The sequence below is a fragment of the Mus pahari genome, chromosome 10 (assembly GCF_900095145.1).
Source record: "Mus pahari chromosome 10, PAHARI_EIJ_v1.1, whole genome shotgun sequence".
NCBI classification, from domain to species: Eukaryota; Metazoa; Chordata; class Mammalia; order Rodentia; family Muridae; genus Mus; species Mus pahari.
In genome coordinates this window covers 5,651,798-5,670,143 of record NC_034599.1, presented here as the reverse complement: position 1 = coordinate 5,670,143, position 18,346 = coordinate 5,651,798, and the positions used below count along the sequence as shown (strand labels likewise).

The following is an 18,346-nucleotide window of genomic DNA, read 5'->3' as shown; positions in this document are numbered from 1 at the left end:
GGTCAAACATGATGGCATGTTTCTATAGTTGTCACACTGGGGATGTAGAAGCAGAAGAATCCCTGGGGCTCACTGGGTAGCCAATATAACCAATTGGTGAGCTTCAACTTCAGTAAAAATCCTATCTCAAAAACTAATGTGGATTGGACTATGCGATGGTCAGCAGATAAAATCATTTTCAGAGCAAGCCTGGTGACCTGAGTTTGATATCCAATACAAACGTGGAAAGGGAGAACTCGTTCTCAGAAGTTGCCCTCTAATATCAGTGTGAATGCACACACACACACACACACACACACACACACACACACACACACACATCATGTACTTACACATATACACGATGACACAATGAAAAGTATAAGATGGAGAGGACAACTTGGGGCTCTGTACCCATCCACATGACACATGCATACATTTAATCATATATGCCATTAGCACATACACATATAAAACTGAAGTGCTTTTGGAAAACAAGGGCAAATAACATATATGTATATCCAAGTGTACCAACAGCACTAAGGAACCAGAGTTTCTACCTGGATTCAAACCGTCCCTCCACCATTTAGCAGATGTGATGGCTTTCATAGCCTCACTACCCCTCTTTGAAAAGTAATTACATAATATTTAATAGTATTAAAGAGTGATTTAATACATATCTGAAAATAACAAGACTGGGGACATAGTAGTAAATCCTTTTCATAAAGAGTCAGCTATGACTGGGGCTGGAGAGATGGCTCAGTTGTAAAGAGCACTGGCTGCTCTTCCAGAGGTCTGAGTTCAATTACCAGCAACCACATGGTGGCTCACAACCATCTGTAATGGAATTACAGACTCCCTCTTCTGGTGTACATGAAACAGAACACTCATATATATTAAATAAATAAGTGTTTAGAAGAAAGAATCAATTATGACTAGCGAGTGATGGGCTGGGAAGGTGGATCAGAGGTTAAAGAGCTTGCCACCAGAGAAGAAGGCCACAGTCCAAATCTCTAGAATGCACACAAATAGCTGTAATTCTAGTCATTGAGAACAGAGGCGGAATATCTCTGGAGCAATGGCAGCCAGGGCAAGCTCTGGGTTCAATTGAGAGTCTCTGCCTCAAATGGTAAGTTTAAAAAATGATAGAGGCAAATTTCTGATACCAACCTCAGACCCTCATACAAATGTGCACCTACATACATACACACTATGCAATACATACACACTGCACATATATATTGTTGAGAACAAATTAAAATAGAAGGTGCCAGGGGAGCCCCTGGGGAAAAGGGAGATTGGAAAAATATACCCACTTCCTGCCAGAGTTCCTGTGCTCTGGGCAGGTGGATGTGGGGAGACTGCCAGGCACTTTCCACTCAGCCCCAGGTGGGCATTGCCTTTGACCCACTCAGCGGGGGGTGGAGAAGGGGTAGCCCTGATGGGGGCCCCCATCCCCAGAGCGACTTTGCTAAAGTCACCAGGGTTGTGGGAAGAGGGAATAGGGAAGAAGTTCCCAACAATGAGCAGAGTGTGCAGCGGGCCTAGATGGAGCAGAGCAGAGACTCTATGGTTAAAAGAGCTTTATTATAGAAATGCAGGGAGAAAGAAAGAAGGGAAAGAGAGAGAAGGGAGAGAGAGAGGGGGAGGGGAGAGGAGAGGAGAGGAGAGGAGAGGAGAGGAGAGGAGAGGAGAGGAGAGGAGAGGAGAGGAGAGGAGAGGAGAGGAAAGACAAAGAGAAAGGGAAGAGGAGAGAGAAGAGAGAAAACAAAGGAGTGAGAATAAGAGGGTAAGGCTAAGAGTAAGAGAGCTTGATAGGGCTGAGCACCCCTTTTTATGGTCTTCCCTGTTGCTAGGTAATTGGGGAAGAGTTTAGCCTGAAGGTCAGAAGCTTGGGCCATTGCTTATGTGACCACTGACCATGCTTCTCTTGTGGGGGCTGTGGGAGGTGTTACCTTAGGCAGGGGCCGGAGTTCCAGGAACTTGAAGGAACACCTACCGTGCCATGAGGGTGAATTATGACCATCAGGGTTCAGACCTCAGCTCGACTGGAGTCCAGCTTGCAATTCCCCACAATATATGAGACACAGAAGAGAAAATGAGAGCAAGTCATTAACAAATTTATAACAGGGAAGGTACACTTTTGGAAGCAGAAGTTTGAATAAAGCAACATTTCCCCCCCCCAAAAAAAAAGTCTAGAAAAATTTAATTTTGTAGAATAAGTGAAATTGACCCATTGCTTACATCAATTTGCTAGACTACCACAAGCTTGCTGGGCATATACTCCTGACTTCTGGTGCAGGTGAATTTTCTCAAAGTCTCTCTATGGGGATGCTCTCTCACACAATTGCAGTGGACTTCCAGGCAGGACAGGAGATGCCACCCCCCTGGGATCCAGTCAGTTATTCTGGTCTGCAGATGAACACTTTGTCCACGCAGCTCTAAGCAATACATAGTTTGGAATAACCTGACTGAGGACATGCTGAAACTCTGGCTCAGGTCAGCATGGATGGACTATAGATGGTGTTTTGATCTAGAAGGTGAACTGATTTAAGGCACCTTGTCAGTGCTCACTCAGGTGGTATGAGTGGCCACAGGCCTGCAGCAGCGTCTATGACTCATCGTGATGCGTTCTGACCTGAATTTAAAATCCTTGAAGTTTGTCAATGAAGTTAAAGTTCATATTTAGGAAGCTGTTGCTAACCATCTCTTGTGTTCTTTTTCAATCTTCTACGTTTTACATTTAATTTTCCAATTTGTGATATATTTAAATGTGTCTGGTGCTCGTGAAAGCTAACAGGGAAATAACTTCTCTCCAGAGATGAAGAGTGATAGAAGGCTGCCACCCAGCCATGCAGTTTTCTGCTTCAGAAATTATTTATCCCTCTGCAGTCTTCTCTGACAAAGAGGTAATTGCCTCAGTAATAGAAAAGTAGATAGAAAGCATTTGGCATGTGAATCACTGCAATGCATTCATTCTGAAAACTGACACAGAGGCAGAATAGCTCCTCTGAAATGACTCCTCCCAAACCAGAGTGAACTGATCCTGTGTGCCTCTAAACTGCCAGCATCCCCTTTCTTTAACAACAGAAGTGAAAAGTTAAACTCCTGTTAAACAGCTTAACAAATCTACTGCACATCTGTTAGTGGTGGTTCTCTTCTCTTTTAAGAAAAAATTTAATAGATGAAGAATGCACTGTAAAGTAGTATGAAGCACAAGACTTACAACGCAGATATTTAGTGGTTATCAGAATGAGGAACCACAGTACAGGAATCAATGTTAACTTGTGTGTGAAAATCAAATAAATTTACCAAAGTACTTTTGAATTGGTTCAATTATCACATATGGAGTATAGTTTTAGATTTATTTTTAAGTGTATATGTGGGTGGGAGGTAGTAGGTAGAGATTCCCACCCCCCAAGTGTGTGTGTGTGTGTGTGTGTGTGTGTGTGTGTGTGTCTGTGTGTCTGTGTGTCTGTGTGTGTGCGCATGCACATGCACACACGGTACTTAATGAATCCAGAGGAAGGTGTCAGACTTCCTGGGGCTAGAGTTATGCGGAGCTGTGAGTGAGCTGGTTTAGGTACTGAGAACCAAACTCAGATCCTCCTTAAGCAGTCCATGAACTTCACCAAAGCATCAGCTCTCCAGTCCTAGCATGGGAATTCTAACACAAGATTTACCAAACCACTGATTACTACAAATATAAATGTTTGAAAAAGTCTTTTATAGACGTATTTCACAGCAAAGGACAAATTGGGGGGTGGGTTTATTTGTTTGTTTGTTTGGACATGGGTCTGTTATATACCAAGCTGGCCAAGAACCTTCTGTGTGTTCAATCTTGAATTTTCATCCTCCAGACTTTATTTTTCCATTATTGAGATTACCTAGTTATATCCTAGGAGTGGGACTGGTATCTGTAAATCATAAAAGTCAAAGTCATACCGATGAAACTACATTTTCATAGCTAAAGATAGATTTCAGAAAATGGTTATACTTATCCCAGACCCTTCATAATGCCTTTAGAAAGGTGTTCCTTAGAACTGTGTCTTTGTCTGTCCTATGGTTTTCCGAATCTGGGGTCAGTAGCAGGGGTCAGGGAGTGGAGATTATTTTGAAGTTACTACAAAAGTCTTTCCAATTTTATAGCATAGGATGTTTTTAAATATAATAATCTGTACAGAACTGTTAGACCTACTCTGTGACCTTCATACTTCCATTTCAGTTAACATGTGTTTGTGATAGTATTTATGATTCAGCCATGTCAAAGCTAGAAATATTTCCTTGCTCATATAACATGTGGTGTCAAAGAAAATGCACTTCTTGATGGATGTCAGTCAGACATTGTGTATTATAAAAAATGGTGTGGAAGGTCACTGAACATGGAAAAAAATGGAGAGGTGGCTTTGAGTAGCAGCCACTAGACATTCAGGGACTTTCTACTCAGCCTGCACCTGCCACAAAAGGCAATGGATGCCTTTAAAATATCAGTATACATATCACATTTCTTCCATTATCATGGAAATGAAGTTTTGGAGCAAAAACATATAATAAAGTTTAGACTCCCTCTTTGACTACATAACAAAAATATAGTATTACCATTATACTCTGTAAATGAATTTTGCTAACTATAACACTAAACATTCAAGATGCATTATTCCAAGTAGGACTAAATCTTAAAGTATATATTATACTTCTTTGTTTGCTGATTTTGTATTTTGAGCCAGGCTCTTACTATGAGACCTTGGATAGTCTTGTGATCCCTATGCAGAACAGACTGGCTTTGAACATATGACCCTCCTGTCTCACCCTCTGTAGTATAGGAACCACAACTATGTTTCATCTATCCTGGCTTTGATAATGTTTTTCTTATTGCTATACTACAGATGAGAAAACTTGGGATTAAAAGGCAGCAAAACAATTTGCCACAAGGTAGATAAATACCAGTAGGGGTGTTGGTATTATTGTTAAATGTTTAACTCTGATGTGGAAATAGGGAAACCACAAATACAATCAGGTCACATGTGCAATTGTATAATCAACAATGACTACAGTTTTGTGGGGTTTTTTGTCTGTTTGTTTGTTTTTTAAGGCAAAGCACCTGCAGCATTTGTTTCACTATGCAGTGTAATATCAGGTCACCTTCCTGCAAGTATATGTACTTTGAACATCTCCACATATCTGACTTTCTGTGTCTTCCTCCATGACTCCTTCTTCTCTCCTTCCCATCAGTCTCCATTATGAAACTCCCAAAGAGTTTTGCTTCAATTTCATGGCATCAGTACAAATACAACCTCATGTTTGTATGAGTTCAGAACACACAAATGAGGAAAACATGATATTTGTCTTTCTAAGGTCAATTTATTTAACTTTATAGGATCATCTCCAGTTATAACTATTTTATTGACAATGACATAGCTTCTCTAAAACTGAAAAATAATGCATTATGAATACATGCCATGGGGCTGGAGAGATGGCTTAGGAGTTAAGAGCAAACTGACTCTTCTAGAAGTCCTGTGTTCAATTCCCAACAACCACATGGTGGCTCCCAACCATCCGTAATGGGTTCTGATGCCCTCTTCTGGTGAATCTGAAGACAGCAACAGTGTTCTCATATATATAAAATGAATATATACCATGTTTTCTATCTTTCTGTGATTGGACAGTTAGGTTGTTTTAATAACTAAGCCCCAAAGCAATTAAACAAACAAACAATAAATAAACCCACCAATCCCACTTGACTGTCTTTGTTCATAGACTGGATTTCTGTGCCAGACAGCTTAAGTCAGACCATTCACTTTTCTAGCAACGCCCTCCCTGACTAAAGGATAAAAGACTCAACATTCTAGAATTGTCACTGGCTATTGGTAAGACTCTAATGTAAATTGACCCAGAAACCCAAACAGCTCACCTTCTTATATCATGTTTTTTTTTCTAACTTCACATCATTCAAACCTCAGTCAGAAAGGCATGAACAGCTGAGAGATGATGGAGCAGTGCTTGACAGAGAAACCTTGAGGTGATCATGGTTTATCACTTTCTATTTCTCTTCCTACAGAGCCCACTGCTGCTCCCACTGATGTCACAGCGACCAGTGTGTCAGTGTCAGAGATCTTTGTTGTATGGAGACATGTTAAGGAGAGTCTCGGAAGACCACAGGGGTTTGAGGTATGAAGAGAATTATTGAAAATTGGCCTTCTGTTTTGCTGGCACTGTGTCCTGCTAAACAGATAATTCAATGATGTTTCAACACAATCGAATTCCTTTGAAACTCTGCACTGTGTTAAGAAAGAACCACTAGTTGGGCAGTGGTGGCACATGCCTTCAATCCCAGAACTTGGGAGGCAAAGGCAGGCGAATTTCTGAGTTTGGGGCTAGCCTGGTCTACAGAGTGAGTTCCAGGACAGTCAGGGCTACACACAGAAACCCTGTCTCAAAAACAAATGAACGAACAAACAACAAAAAAGAAAGAAAGAACCACTGTTCCAACAAACATTTTTGCTTTTCAATAGTTGGCTTATTGTCTGTAGCCAGTGTAGTCTCGACACTACTGTATTAAAAAATAGAGAAGGAAATGAAATGGAGTTTTAGACAAACCCAGAAACTGTGGATGGATATTTACTTATTTTTACTATTTTAAGACAGAAGTGGCACCCTTATAATCTTAAATATGCCAAATCAGTTCAGTGACATCAATTCATGTTTAGCTTGCGCATGTACAGAAGGCCTGTGGGGTAGCTATGATCTTGAGTATGCTAGCTTAAGTACAGGGAAAGCCCCAATGGAGTGGCTATATTAAGATCTGTCTTGTATTAAGGGCCTCTTAGTCTAGTATGGAGAGGACAGACATGAGGGAAAAGCACCAGAATAAGACAGAAGCAGAGTTGAGTACATCTAATCAGGTGGCAATGAGGATGGCATTTTCTAGAACTGATGAGAACAGTACCTTTATGGCAATAAAAAACTGACAGAAAGCTGAAATGCCAGATCTCCATATGTGTGGCAGAGATGAACAGCATCTTGGGAGAAGGCAATGACTTGCTGGTCAAGGCTGACAGTGAGGATTATATGTGACACAAACATGTCAGGGCACAGAGTGCAGTCTGTCTCTGTCGGAGTGGCAAGTAGTCACAGTCAGGAAATGGAATGTTCTAGCAATTACAAGCTGATGAAGGTGAGAGAGATTCTGGTAGGATCAACACAATGGTTGTACTTTTAAACTAAATTAACACAAATTGTGAAAATTGAAACAGGAGAGGCTCCATAAGCACAGTAACATTGATTCTGTTTTACATTATCAAATAAAGTTTAAAAATAATAAAGCATGGGCTGGGAAGATGACTCCATAGTTAAAATACTTACAACCAAACCATGAGGACTACATCCCGATAATTATATCAATGCTGAGTGGCTATGGAGACCAACCCAAAAGGCAGAGATGGGAGACCACAGAGCAAGCTGAGAAAGATGAATCTGCAAGCTCTTGTTTCAATGAAAAAATGCTGCCTTAGTGTGTGGGGTGAGAGAAGAATGGAGGCCATTTGTTGCTTTCTGGCTCACTCAGCCTTCTTTCTTATAGAACCTACACCCAGGGTTGGCACTACCCACAATGGTCTTGGCTATTTCCCATATATTGCTAATTAAGAAAATGCCCTCCACACTTGTGTATAGCCTTACTTTATGGATTAATTTTCTCAGTGGAGGTGCCCTCCTCTGTGATGATCCTAGCTTCTGTCTAGTTTACATAAGGCTGGTGAGTGCACCATACATGCATGTAAACAGAAAAACAGACTTTGTTACAGAAACAATTGCAACATCTTATTAACTAGAAAATAAAGTACATATTTTTTAAAAAAAAATCAGAAATTAAATAAAATGTAAATTACGATGACAACGTATGGCATTAATTTTAAGTAAAACATATTCATCCGTGACTTTGATTTCTTCTATCTCATTGCTGAAAAGTCACAAGTCAGCCGAACACTAACTGTGACATAAGGAGAGTATGAACAGACTCCCTGCCTTTTCTGTATTCCTTCTACCTTAATCCTGAAGAAGAAACTTGACACACGTTTCCTCTTTTCTCCAGTTCCTCTATTCTGACCCTCTATATTCTAGCTTTTCAGTTGCTAATGCTAGAATTCTGATCACGTTAACCAAACAGGAATTTGAAACAAGAGTCTTTATTAGTAAAATCAGTATGATTGGATTTAATCCGTATTCATCTGTATCAGTCTTATGACTTATTTTTCTAGCCACAATTTAAATATTACCCACAGTGTGTAAAATTCCAAGTTACAAGTACTGTTTGGGAAATGGCAGTGACAATGTACTTGGTGACTCCTCCAATTGTCTTAATGAGAAGACATGACTGCTTAGGTTTATGAGTGCTATACTATAATGGAGGAAGACCAATCTAAAGATTATATAAACAAATGACCAATAAATGAGACAGTTACAATCCCAGCACAAAGAAAAACAAGTGAATACAAACTCCCACCCCTAACCAGAAAGCTATTTGCAGCTGATACCTTTGAGGAGAGGGGAAATCTGTTTTCTCCATACTAAAGTGTAGACCAACAAAAAATGGTCTACAGGTTTTTATGTGCACTTTTTGTTTTGGGTTGGTATTTTTTTGTCTCATTGAATTTGTTTGTTTTTTTTCTTTGTGTTGATTTTCTTTTTTGTTTGTGTGTTGGGGTGAGAGAGAGAAAATGTGAAATTGGTTAGGTAGGCATAGTGAGAGAATCTCAGAGAGTTGGAAGAAGGGAAAGAATATGATTACATCTATATCTATATCTATATCTATATCTATATCTATATCTATATCTATATCTATATCTATATCTATATCTATATCTATATCTATCTATATCTATCTATCTATCTATATCTATATCTATATATATAGATATATAGATATATATATATATCTATATATATCTATATATCTATATATATAGATATAGATATATATAGATATATATAAGGTACAGCTCAGAGGAAGGATTATCCATGGAAATGGCATGCATAGAATTAGAAGTGCAGTAGAAGCTGGGCTCTGGCATCTGTATGCTCTTATGCAGCCTGGCTTTTACCCAGCAGTGCAAGTCTAGTTCCATGTATGCAGAGTCCAGCTTCTTCTCCAGATGCAGAAGTTACCATAGTGTTTTCCACACAGGGGAGTAAGTGGGCAGTCCTCCCATACACTTAAGTAGATTCAGAATCTCTAAGAAAACAGAACTCTGAGTGTGTTGTCCTCTGGGTGGGTATTTGCAAAGAGGACCCACTACGAACAGGAACTGCACCTTTCCATGACCTGAGCTTCAAGACTACAGGAAAAGATGTAAGTGGCCAGCAGGCCCTTTCCATGGCCTGAGCTTCAAGACTACAGAAAAAGCACTCATCTTGCTCTGCACCCTTGTAGATGCAGTGTGAGCTGCAGCTTCACACTCCTGCCTTCCTGCTTCCCCCACAGATGTAGTCTCCAGCCCTGAGCCCAAATAAACTTCCCTTCCTTAATGCTGCTTCGCCTGGACATTTCATTGCAGCAATGAGAAAAGTCGGTAAGCCAGGAAGATTCGATGTCAGACTCACATTTTTAATAATAGCTGGCACTTTTTTGTGAAGAGTGGAAAAGGAAGTGGGGACAGGCCGTGAAAAGCGTCGGGGATTACTGTCCCGAGGCACCCATGCGGCGGTGGCTATACAGAGGCCTCTTCAAAGTGGTGCGAAGTGGAGGGTTTGAGAGGAGAGCTGCCAGAGTCTGTTGACAAGAGAGAGAACGACTATTTCTGTATTTCTAAGTTAGTAAATTGTGCCATTTTCCCAAAAAGGGGGGAAAGAAAACAACAGATTTGCAGGAAGGAAACCACAAGTTCTATTTTGTTGGAATTAAGCTGGGATTTCTGTTAGAAATACAAGAATGTTGCTCACTTTGCAGTAGGATGTGGGGGTTTATAGTCTAATCGAGAGATCAGAACTAAAGGCATAGAAGTGTCACTAAAAGCCATGTAATTAAGTGAAAACATCTGAGGGGAGCATCTTAAGGCTAGAAGAGGGGAAAGGCAAAGAGGAGGACTTTGTGCTCAGACTTTATAAAAATTCACCAAAGAGACAGGGCCAGCAAGGAGGTTTGGAAGGGAGATCAATTTGACAGAGGAAACAAAACAAAACAAAACATCCTTTGTAGCTCCTCTTTCCCCTCCTTCATAAGTAAGTGAGGAAGGCTACCCATAGCAGAGATCATGAAGAAATTACAGTAACATGAGACCAATAAGGTGCGATAACCTTTCCCACGGCCTCAGCCAAGGCACTATCACGAGCCTGTCTCCCTAACTCTGTGACCCAGATTGTAAATGCTCCTGAACCTTGCTGCCACCTAACTCAAATTGCAATCCCAAAGTGACACTTAAATTTTGGCCTCAGACGTCACTGGTCTCACATTCTGGATGATTTTTCTGGTCTCATTCATTATTTAGTTACTTACACAGCAAATATTTATGGAGTTTCCCACTATGCACAGGAGCAGTATTGATACTAAACCAGAAAGTAAAATAGACAAAGGTAGGGACTCTTGTAAAGCTCATATTCTCCCCATTCATGGTGGCTCTTTCTGTACCCCAAACTAGCACCGAACAGGGGAAGGTGGAATATTATGAGTTCACAGTCAGAGTAAGAACTCAGTTATGGTTTCGAATGCTGTGAGGAAACACTATACCCATGTAAGCTCTTATAAATGAAGGCATTTATTTGGGGCTAGCCTATAGTTTCAGTGATTTAGTCCATTATCATGATGACAGGAAGCATGGCAGAGTGCAGGCAAACATGGTGTTAGAGAAGGAGCTAAGAGTTCTGCATCTTGATCGACAGACAGCAGCAGAAGACTGTGTTCCACAATGGGCAGAGCTTGAGCATGAGACCTCAAAGCCAGCCCCCACAGTGACACACTTACTCACACCCACTAGTCGTGCCACTCCACATAAGGCAAGCATTTAATCACACAAGTCAATGCAGGCATCCCACCAAATCTCACCCCCTCGCCCTCCTAAGCTTGTAGCCATAACATAATGCAAAATGCATTTAGTCTAACTTCAAAAGTCCATGTCTGTCACAGTCTCAGCACAGTTTAAAAGTCCAAAGTCTCTTCTGAGATTCATGTAATCTCGTAACTGTAATCCGCTATAAAGTCAAAATCAGGTCCCATATTTCCAATATACCTTGGCATAGGATATACATTACCATTACAAAACATAGGTCAGGGAGCAGAGTGAGAAATACCGGGCCAAAGAAGCACTGCAAACCGCATAAGCAATTCTAAACACTGTATCTCCAGGTCCGATGTCAAAATTCTCCTTCCAGCTTTGGTGACTTGAACACACTTCTTTCTTTTGGGCTGCTTCCACTCCTTATTAGCAGATTATCTCAGCAGGTACCCCTCAGCTCCAACATTTTAAAACTCTTGGGGTTTCCACAGTAATCAAGGCTTTACCTTCATAGCTCCACACAAAAGCCTTTCACAGCTTCATACAATAGCCTCTCTGGACCTCTGGGCCACATACCTGGCCCCAGCAGCTTTCCTCAGTCACAGAGAGAGATCCCATAATCCCTTTCCCATGCCAGCCCCTATGGGCCTCCATACAGGGACAACCATGCTACATACCTGAGCTCAGCAGCTTTTCTAATCATGGAGGGAAATTCTATAACCCCTTTCTTCTATCTTTAACTCTAAAGCCAGAACCACTTGGCCAAAGCTGCCAAGTTCTACTGCTTGCTGTAGCTGAAACATGGCCCCTCATTCAATTATGCGTTCACCATACTTCCCTGCACTGCCTAAGCTTGGCTGGCCTTGAACTCAGAAATCTGAATGCCTCTGTCTCCTGATTAAAGGCATGTAGCACCACACCTGTGACTAAATTTTTCTTTAATTCCTTTCACAGGATGGATGCTTAGCTGGGTGGGATCTTGCTCCAAGGTCACCACTCCCTTAATTTCATTTAATAGCTCTAATCTGTTTATCCTATTGCACATAGGATTTAGCTCCATTTCACTTCCTGGTGCCCCTTTAAGCATTGAACCATACTCTTTTGTGTGTGTGTGTGTGTGTGTGTGTGTGTGTGTGTGTTTTTTCTTGTGCAGCTTCCTCCATTTCCAAAGGACAATAAACCAAAGGACAGAGTCTATATTAGACTGTTTTCATATTTTCTTTGCCAATGCAATTAATCTAAATCTTTTCACCTTAGACTCAGGTAGACTTTTCAGACAAGAGCAAAAAGCAACCATATTCTTCACCAAAATAGCCCAAGAACAATCTCTAGACCACATACTAAAATTCTTCTCCCCTGAAATTTCTTGAGCCATGCTCTCACAGTTCAAACCACCCTCAGTACCACTGTCTTCCATATTCCTACTAGTATGGTTTATTAAGCCCCACATAAAGCATTGGACTGCTTTCCTAATCTAAAGTTCAAAATTCACATTCCTCCAAACAAAAGCATGGTTAGGTCTATCATAGCCATGCCCCAGTTCCTGGTACCAACTTTTGTCTTAGTTATGGCTTCCATTTGCTATAAAGAGAACCATGACTATGGCAACTCTCATAAAGGAAAATATTTAATTTAGCAGTTTAGTCCATTATTATGGTGAGATACACGACAGTGTGCAAGCAGACATGATTCTGGAGGAACCAAAAATTCTACATCCTGATCTATAGGCAGCATCAGGAGTCTATGCTCCACACTGGGTGGAACTGGAGCTGAGGAGACCTCCAAGCCTGCCTCCACAGTGACATACTTCCTTCAATAAGGCAACCTCCTGATAGAGTCACTCTTCATAGAGCAAACATTCAAACACATGAATAGGGCTAGGGTGGCATTCCTGTTCAAACCTTCACAAATACAGAGCAAAACAAAAAATAAATCAAGTCCCAGTCTGGCAAGTGAGGTGATGTCCACTTTCTTCAGTTTTGGTTTGACTTTTGTATTTTGGTTCCTGGTTAAGGCATAAAGTGGGGTCTCGATTCTCATTCCAGGAAACTTCTTTTATAAGTTGCCTGGTTTTGTCATTTTTCCTCTGATGCAGCTGTACAGAGTAGCAATAAAGGTATCACTTTAACTTTCCCTGAAACCATCTGTCAATACACTACTCATGTATTGTTTTGTGTGAGGAGGAATCTGCCATTACATCTTAAACGGTTTAAGAAATATTAGAGCAAGCATTTTGACTTGAGCTAATTTCTATTCATAATTAACCCACCTCTTTTAAATATATTAACTGTGTGATCCCAATTAAAATCCTTGTTTTTTGTTATTAAATTAACTAATCCCTCTAAGGGTATCCTGGTCTCCATAGTGAGTACCAGGCTAGTTTAGAAGAAAGAGGTGACGGAGAAGGAGGAAAGAGAAATTGTGAAAGGAAGAAAACAAACAAGGAAGGAAGGAGAGGGAGAGAGAGAGAGAGAGAGAGAGAGAGAGAGAGAGAGAGAGAGAGAGAGAGAGAGAGAGAGAGAGAGAGAGAGAGAGAGAACAGGCAAGATGGATAAACAAGGTCATACCAGAGCAAGTTCCAAGTCTCCCAGGAAACTTTCTTCAAGTAAGAGACTTGAGGTCACTCTAGCAATATCATCTCTTTCTGTACCTTTTAGATCTATTCATGGACATTTGTAATCATCATGATTAGGCTAGATAAAAGCAAAATCCACTGAGCTTTCAATGAGCTTCTACAACTATACTAACCTTTGCATCCCACCCTCTGAAATCCCAAATGCACACACTATCGAGTATTTTACAAAACCTTTACAATTGTTTGATGATTTCATAGAATAACTTATGTGAAAAATTTAGTTCCTTTCAACTTGTTTGAAATGGTATGGTTATAAGACTAAATTTAGAAAGCAGGATCATAGAGATATGTTGAGATTTTCAGCCTGTGAGATGTAGTTTGATTGAGGCTTGAAAATGGGCTTTATCACTGAACAACTCCGATTCATGAATAAGGATGATCTTCCCATCTGGACTACCATGTCTGTCTCTGGCCCATGCAAATACTTTATTATATTCTCTCTTGAATTTATGAATTCACCAGCATTCAAATGTCCACTGAATGGTAATCCCCGAATCCTAGAGCGGTATCCCTCACACTTACAAGACCATATCAGGACTTTCTGAGCTTGCAAATTCAAAGCAGATGTCATCCTGGCAGGAAAACAGAGTGAGAGATCACACCAAGGCACATTCCCTCTGTCAGCTCTCCCTAGACCTGGAAGAAAGTTCTCAGGAATGAAGGAAATGCAGTCTGAGCTGCTTGCTTCTTCTATCCCTCTATTAAAGGCAGGTACAGAGACAGGTCCTCAAAGAACACAGTCTAATGCTGGGGAAGTTTATGGAAAATTAATATGACCAAATCCCACAGTAACAATAGAATTTCTATGTCTATAATTATCCTAGGATTCTATATCATGTTGATCTTCAAAACACAGTAACAATAAATCTATAGCAGTGCACTCCCTAAGTTTACGTGTCTCTGTGCAGGAGCACATACTTCTGCCCCTAAAATACCCTCTGTTTTCCTAAATAAAAAAGGTTAGTTTGCTTGGTAGAACAGAAAGGAGAATTATTTCCAATAGCTATAATTCTTGTAAAAAATATTTTTCTTTTTGCCTAGGGAACCAAATCTCCCATGATTGCCAAGATTAAATTATGGTATCTATTTTTACTCCTCCCAATTGTAAGAAATGTTTAACTCTGTGTGTGTGTGTGTGTGTGTGTGTGTGTGTGTGTGGTGTGTGGAGAGAGAGAGAGAGAGAGAGAGAGAGAGAGAGAGAGAGAGAGAGAGAGAGAGAGAGAGTCATTTTAATAGTCAGCAAACAATAATGCCAGTTCTTGGTAGGGAAATGGATGCTGAGTACCTTAGTTTCAGTTCTGAACTTGATACTTATGAAAGGAAAGCAGAAGATGAGGTAATCCGGCCCATTTAACACTGGTCTCTAAATCGCTGCTCCAGCAACCCTATCCATGGGCTTTGTGCAGCACTTATATGTGCTCACTTTTAAGCTCCCAGGGAATCTGCCACTTAGCAGTTCATTTCAGACTTGTCACTAAAGCCATTTCAGCTTATTGATTGCCTCAAAAGATACCAATTGTGTTGTGCTTTATAAAATCAGTTGTGGTAGAGATTTCTTAAGGGGAGAGGCAATCTGATTGTTGTTTATTTTATGATCTGGACCCTAATCATTAGAGCAGAAGATGAAAACAAATGGACCTTGGTGCTGTCTGACACTAACTATGGTGGGCAGATTGCACTCCATTTGTCTACAGGAGAGGGAGTAAAAGTGGAGCTGCAGATATAAGCTAATGGGAAGGAGCCCTTTGCCAAGGGCTGAGACAAAGGCTATTTTCCTTTTCCATATGGTATTTGTTTTGCAGATTCTCTGGGCTTTCTATTACAACTATGTAAAAATAAGAATGCAAAAAACTAGACTACGAGAAGATGCCAATTCCCCTTCTTTGCTGAACTTCTGTGGCTCCCAATATAAACCAAGTGGTTTTCATGCCATCATTGTTAGGTTTCCTTCTTTGGGTATTTTCATAGATTGTGCAGCAAACAAAACTTTTTCTTTTCAAAATCAGTAAACAAAAACCTTGAAGTAATATGTCAGCTTCTTTTTAAAATTTTAATTGAATTTTTTTACTTATTCACTTTACATCCGCACTGACACCCTCCCAGTTACCCTTCCCTCAGTCCTTCCCCCATCTCTTCTCCACATCTCTGCTGATCAGGTGATCACATAAAGACCAAGATGCACATCCGCTACATGTGGACAGGCTTCTTACCCTAACCTGTCCTGGTCCATTGAAAGACATTCCACAGAATTGTTTCAGAAAGCAGTCAATAGTGAATCTCATTTTTCTGTGGGTTTGTTTCACCTGTGCTACATAGAGAGCTACATGGAGGAAATTCTTTACCCGAGGTGACTTACAGGACTGGCCCATTATGTGCCTGAAATGCTTGTCTATTAAGTAACAAAAGGATTTGCAAATCTTTTCTTAGACATAACACTATGTATTTATCTGTTTGTTTGTTTTTGAGACAGGATCTTTTTTAATGCAAGCTGACCTTGAACTTGCAATTTAGCCAAGGATGACCTTGAAATTCTGATCCTCTTGGCTTCAACAAGTACTGGGATCACAGACTTTTGCTACCAAACTCTACTAATTCTGTTATTTTTAAGGGAATCTTAGCAGTTACTTTGTTTATTTTATCAAGTATAATACACTAAGCAGGGAGGTGGAGAGAAGGCTCAGTGGCTAAAAACAATTGTGTAAGCTTTAGCATTCATATCCATCACCCATGTAACAATCAAGGCATCTCTTACATGCCTGTAACGCCCCAGGTCCAAGGTGTGCAGAAACAAAAAGACTGCTGGAGCATGCTGGCTTCTAGCCAAGCCAAGAGAACTTGAGACATAAATTCAAGAGAAACTGCCTCAAAGGAGTAAGTGAAGCATGATGGCTGAGGCTGCCCGATGTACTCTCTGGCCTCCATACATTCATCTGCTCATACATGTGCACATATACACACAGATAAGTAAGTCTTTACAAATTATAAAGGAAACAATTGTGAAATACAAACATTTTTAGAATGCTAACTTTCTGCTTCCTGAGGACCCTTGAGTTGAAGAACATACTCACCTTCCATAGAATACATGGACCCTACTTCCATTATCCATTTGTCTGTCAAAGAGCATTTAGGTTGTCTCCGATTCCTGGCTATTGTGAACAGAGTAGCAGTGAACATGGTACACCAACAATCTCTGGAGCAGGATGTAGATTCCTTTGGGCACATGCCAAAGAGCAGTATAACTGGATCGTATGGTAAATTTAGTTTTAGCTCTTTGAGAAATCCCTGATTTCCAGAGTGGCTGTGGCAGTTTACATTTCTGCCAACATTGTTCCAAGAGAGGTCAGTGGGCCTCACAACAAATCACTCCAGCATTTGTTGTAGGTTGTTTTGTTCAACTTTGACATTCTGACTGGAGTAAGATGAAAAAAGTTGTTTTAATTTACTCGGGGCAACGAACAATTTTAAAGATGCTTTTTTAGCCATTTTTATATCTTTTTCTAAGAACTCTGTGTTCAGGTCTCAGGCCCCACTTTTGATTGGGCCATTTGTTTCTTTGACTCTTATTAATCCTGTCAGGTGGCTATGTAGCAAAGCTTCCCCCCACTCTGTGGGTACCCTCTTCATTAGGCTGTTTCTTTACCCCAGCAGATATTTTTAGCTTCAGGAAATCCAAAAGCAGTATGCTCAAGACAGAAAACTGATGTGGCTTTCTCGAAGCATAACTGGCCTCTGCTGTTCTCTTTCCCAGGGGCCGAGCTCCTCCCTGTAACAGGGCTGTTTACCTATCAGCCGAGGATGTCAGCGGAACTTAACCCACTTTTCGGTTCTTATCGGTTCCTAGTCTTTCACTTTTGAATGCCCCTTCTGTTCCAAGCTCCTTTTTCTACAGCCACCTTCCCCTGTATGCCTCCAGCCGGCAAGGCCTCTCACTAGAGTCTTTGGGATTAGGGAGGGAGGAGCGTCCTCGGGCAAAACAGCTACATGCCAGGCCACACCTACTGCAGCTCCAGCTAAATGCTGACCGGCTTAGGCTACTTTAGCCTGTTGGGGAAGCGCTGTTAGTTCTCATCTGGGACAGAGTTCGCACGACCGCTCTACTCATGTGGGCATCTCTGGAATATTCCTCAGATCTGCAAAGTCACTTAATTTCATCAATAACTTTTATCTCCCTACTTCCTCCCTCCCTCCTCCTCCCTTCTACCCACTTTGATTAAGCTGAATCAGGTACCTTTCAAAAACTATAGAACTTGTCCAGGGCTTGATGTTGACTTCATTTGCTTTGTTTGTGTCCTCGGTGATCAATGCCCACAGCTGCGATCCCTGTCCTTCTGTTTGCAGTTTACTTGGTGTGAAATGGTCTCTTCATTCGCCTCAGTGGTGCTGGTTCTCACTTTTGATCTTTTACCAATAAATAAATGTCAAAGATGGCACTCAAAGCATCATAGAAAGGGAACATCACATTGCAGAGGATTAAGTGCATAAATATTTCAAGATGAGCATTCTCTTCTACATTAACATTCAGGTCGAACTTTTCTTTCACTAAAGCCTCTTGGGTGTGTAGATCACCTCACAGGGCATAGGTAAGTACGGTAGTAAAAATAATAAAATACTTCCAGAATTTTCTTATTCACTGGGATCTTTATAAATTTAGTAAAGAGAGCCAGAGACTCAATAGGTAAAAGTGTCTGCTATCAAGCCTCATGTTTTGACTTTGTTTCCCAGAATCCTCATGGTGGAAGGAGAGAAT

General features: G+C 40.7%; 1 protein-coding gene across 1 annotated transcript in view; it reads left to right on the top strand.

Moving 5' to 3' along the window:
• Cntn5 (contactin 5) overlaps positions 1-18,346 on the top strand; it is a 1,169,992-nt gene that overhangs the window by 1,129,897 nt on the left and 21,749 nt on the right. The window contains exon 22 of the mRNA XM_029543057.1: positions 6,038-6,147. Coding sequence (XP_029398917.1) covers positions 6,038-6,147 — 110 coding nt within the window. The remainder of the gene's footprint in view (positions 1-6,037; positions 6,148-18,346) is intronic.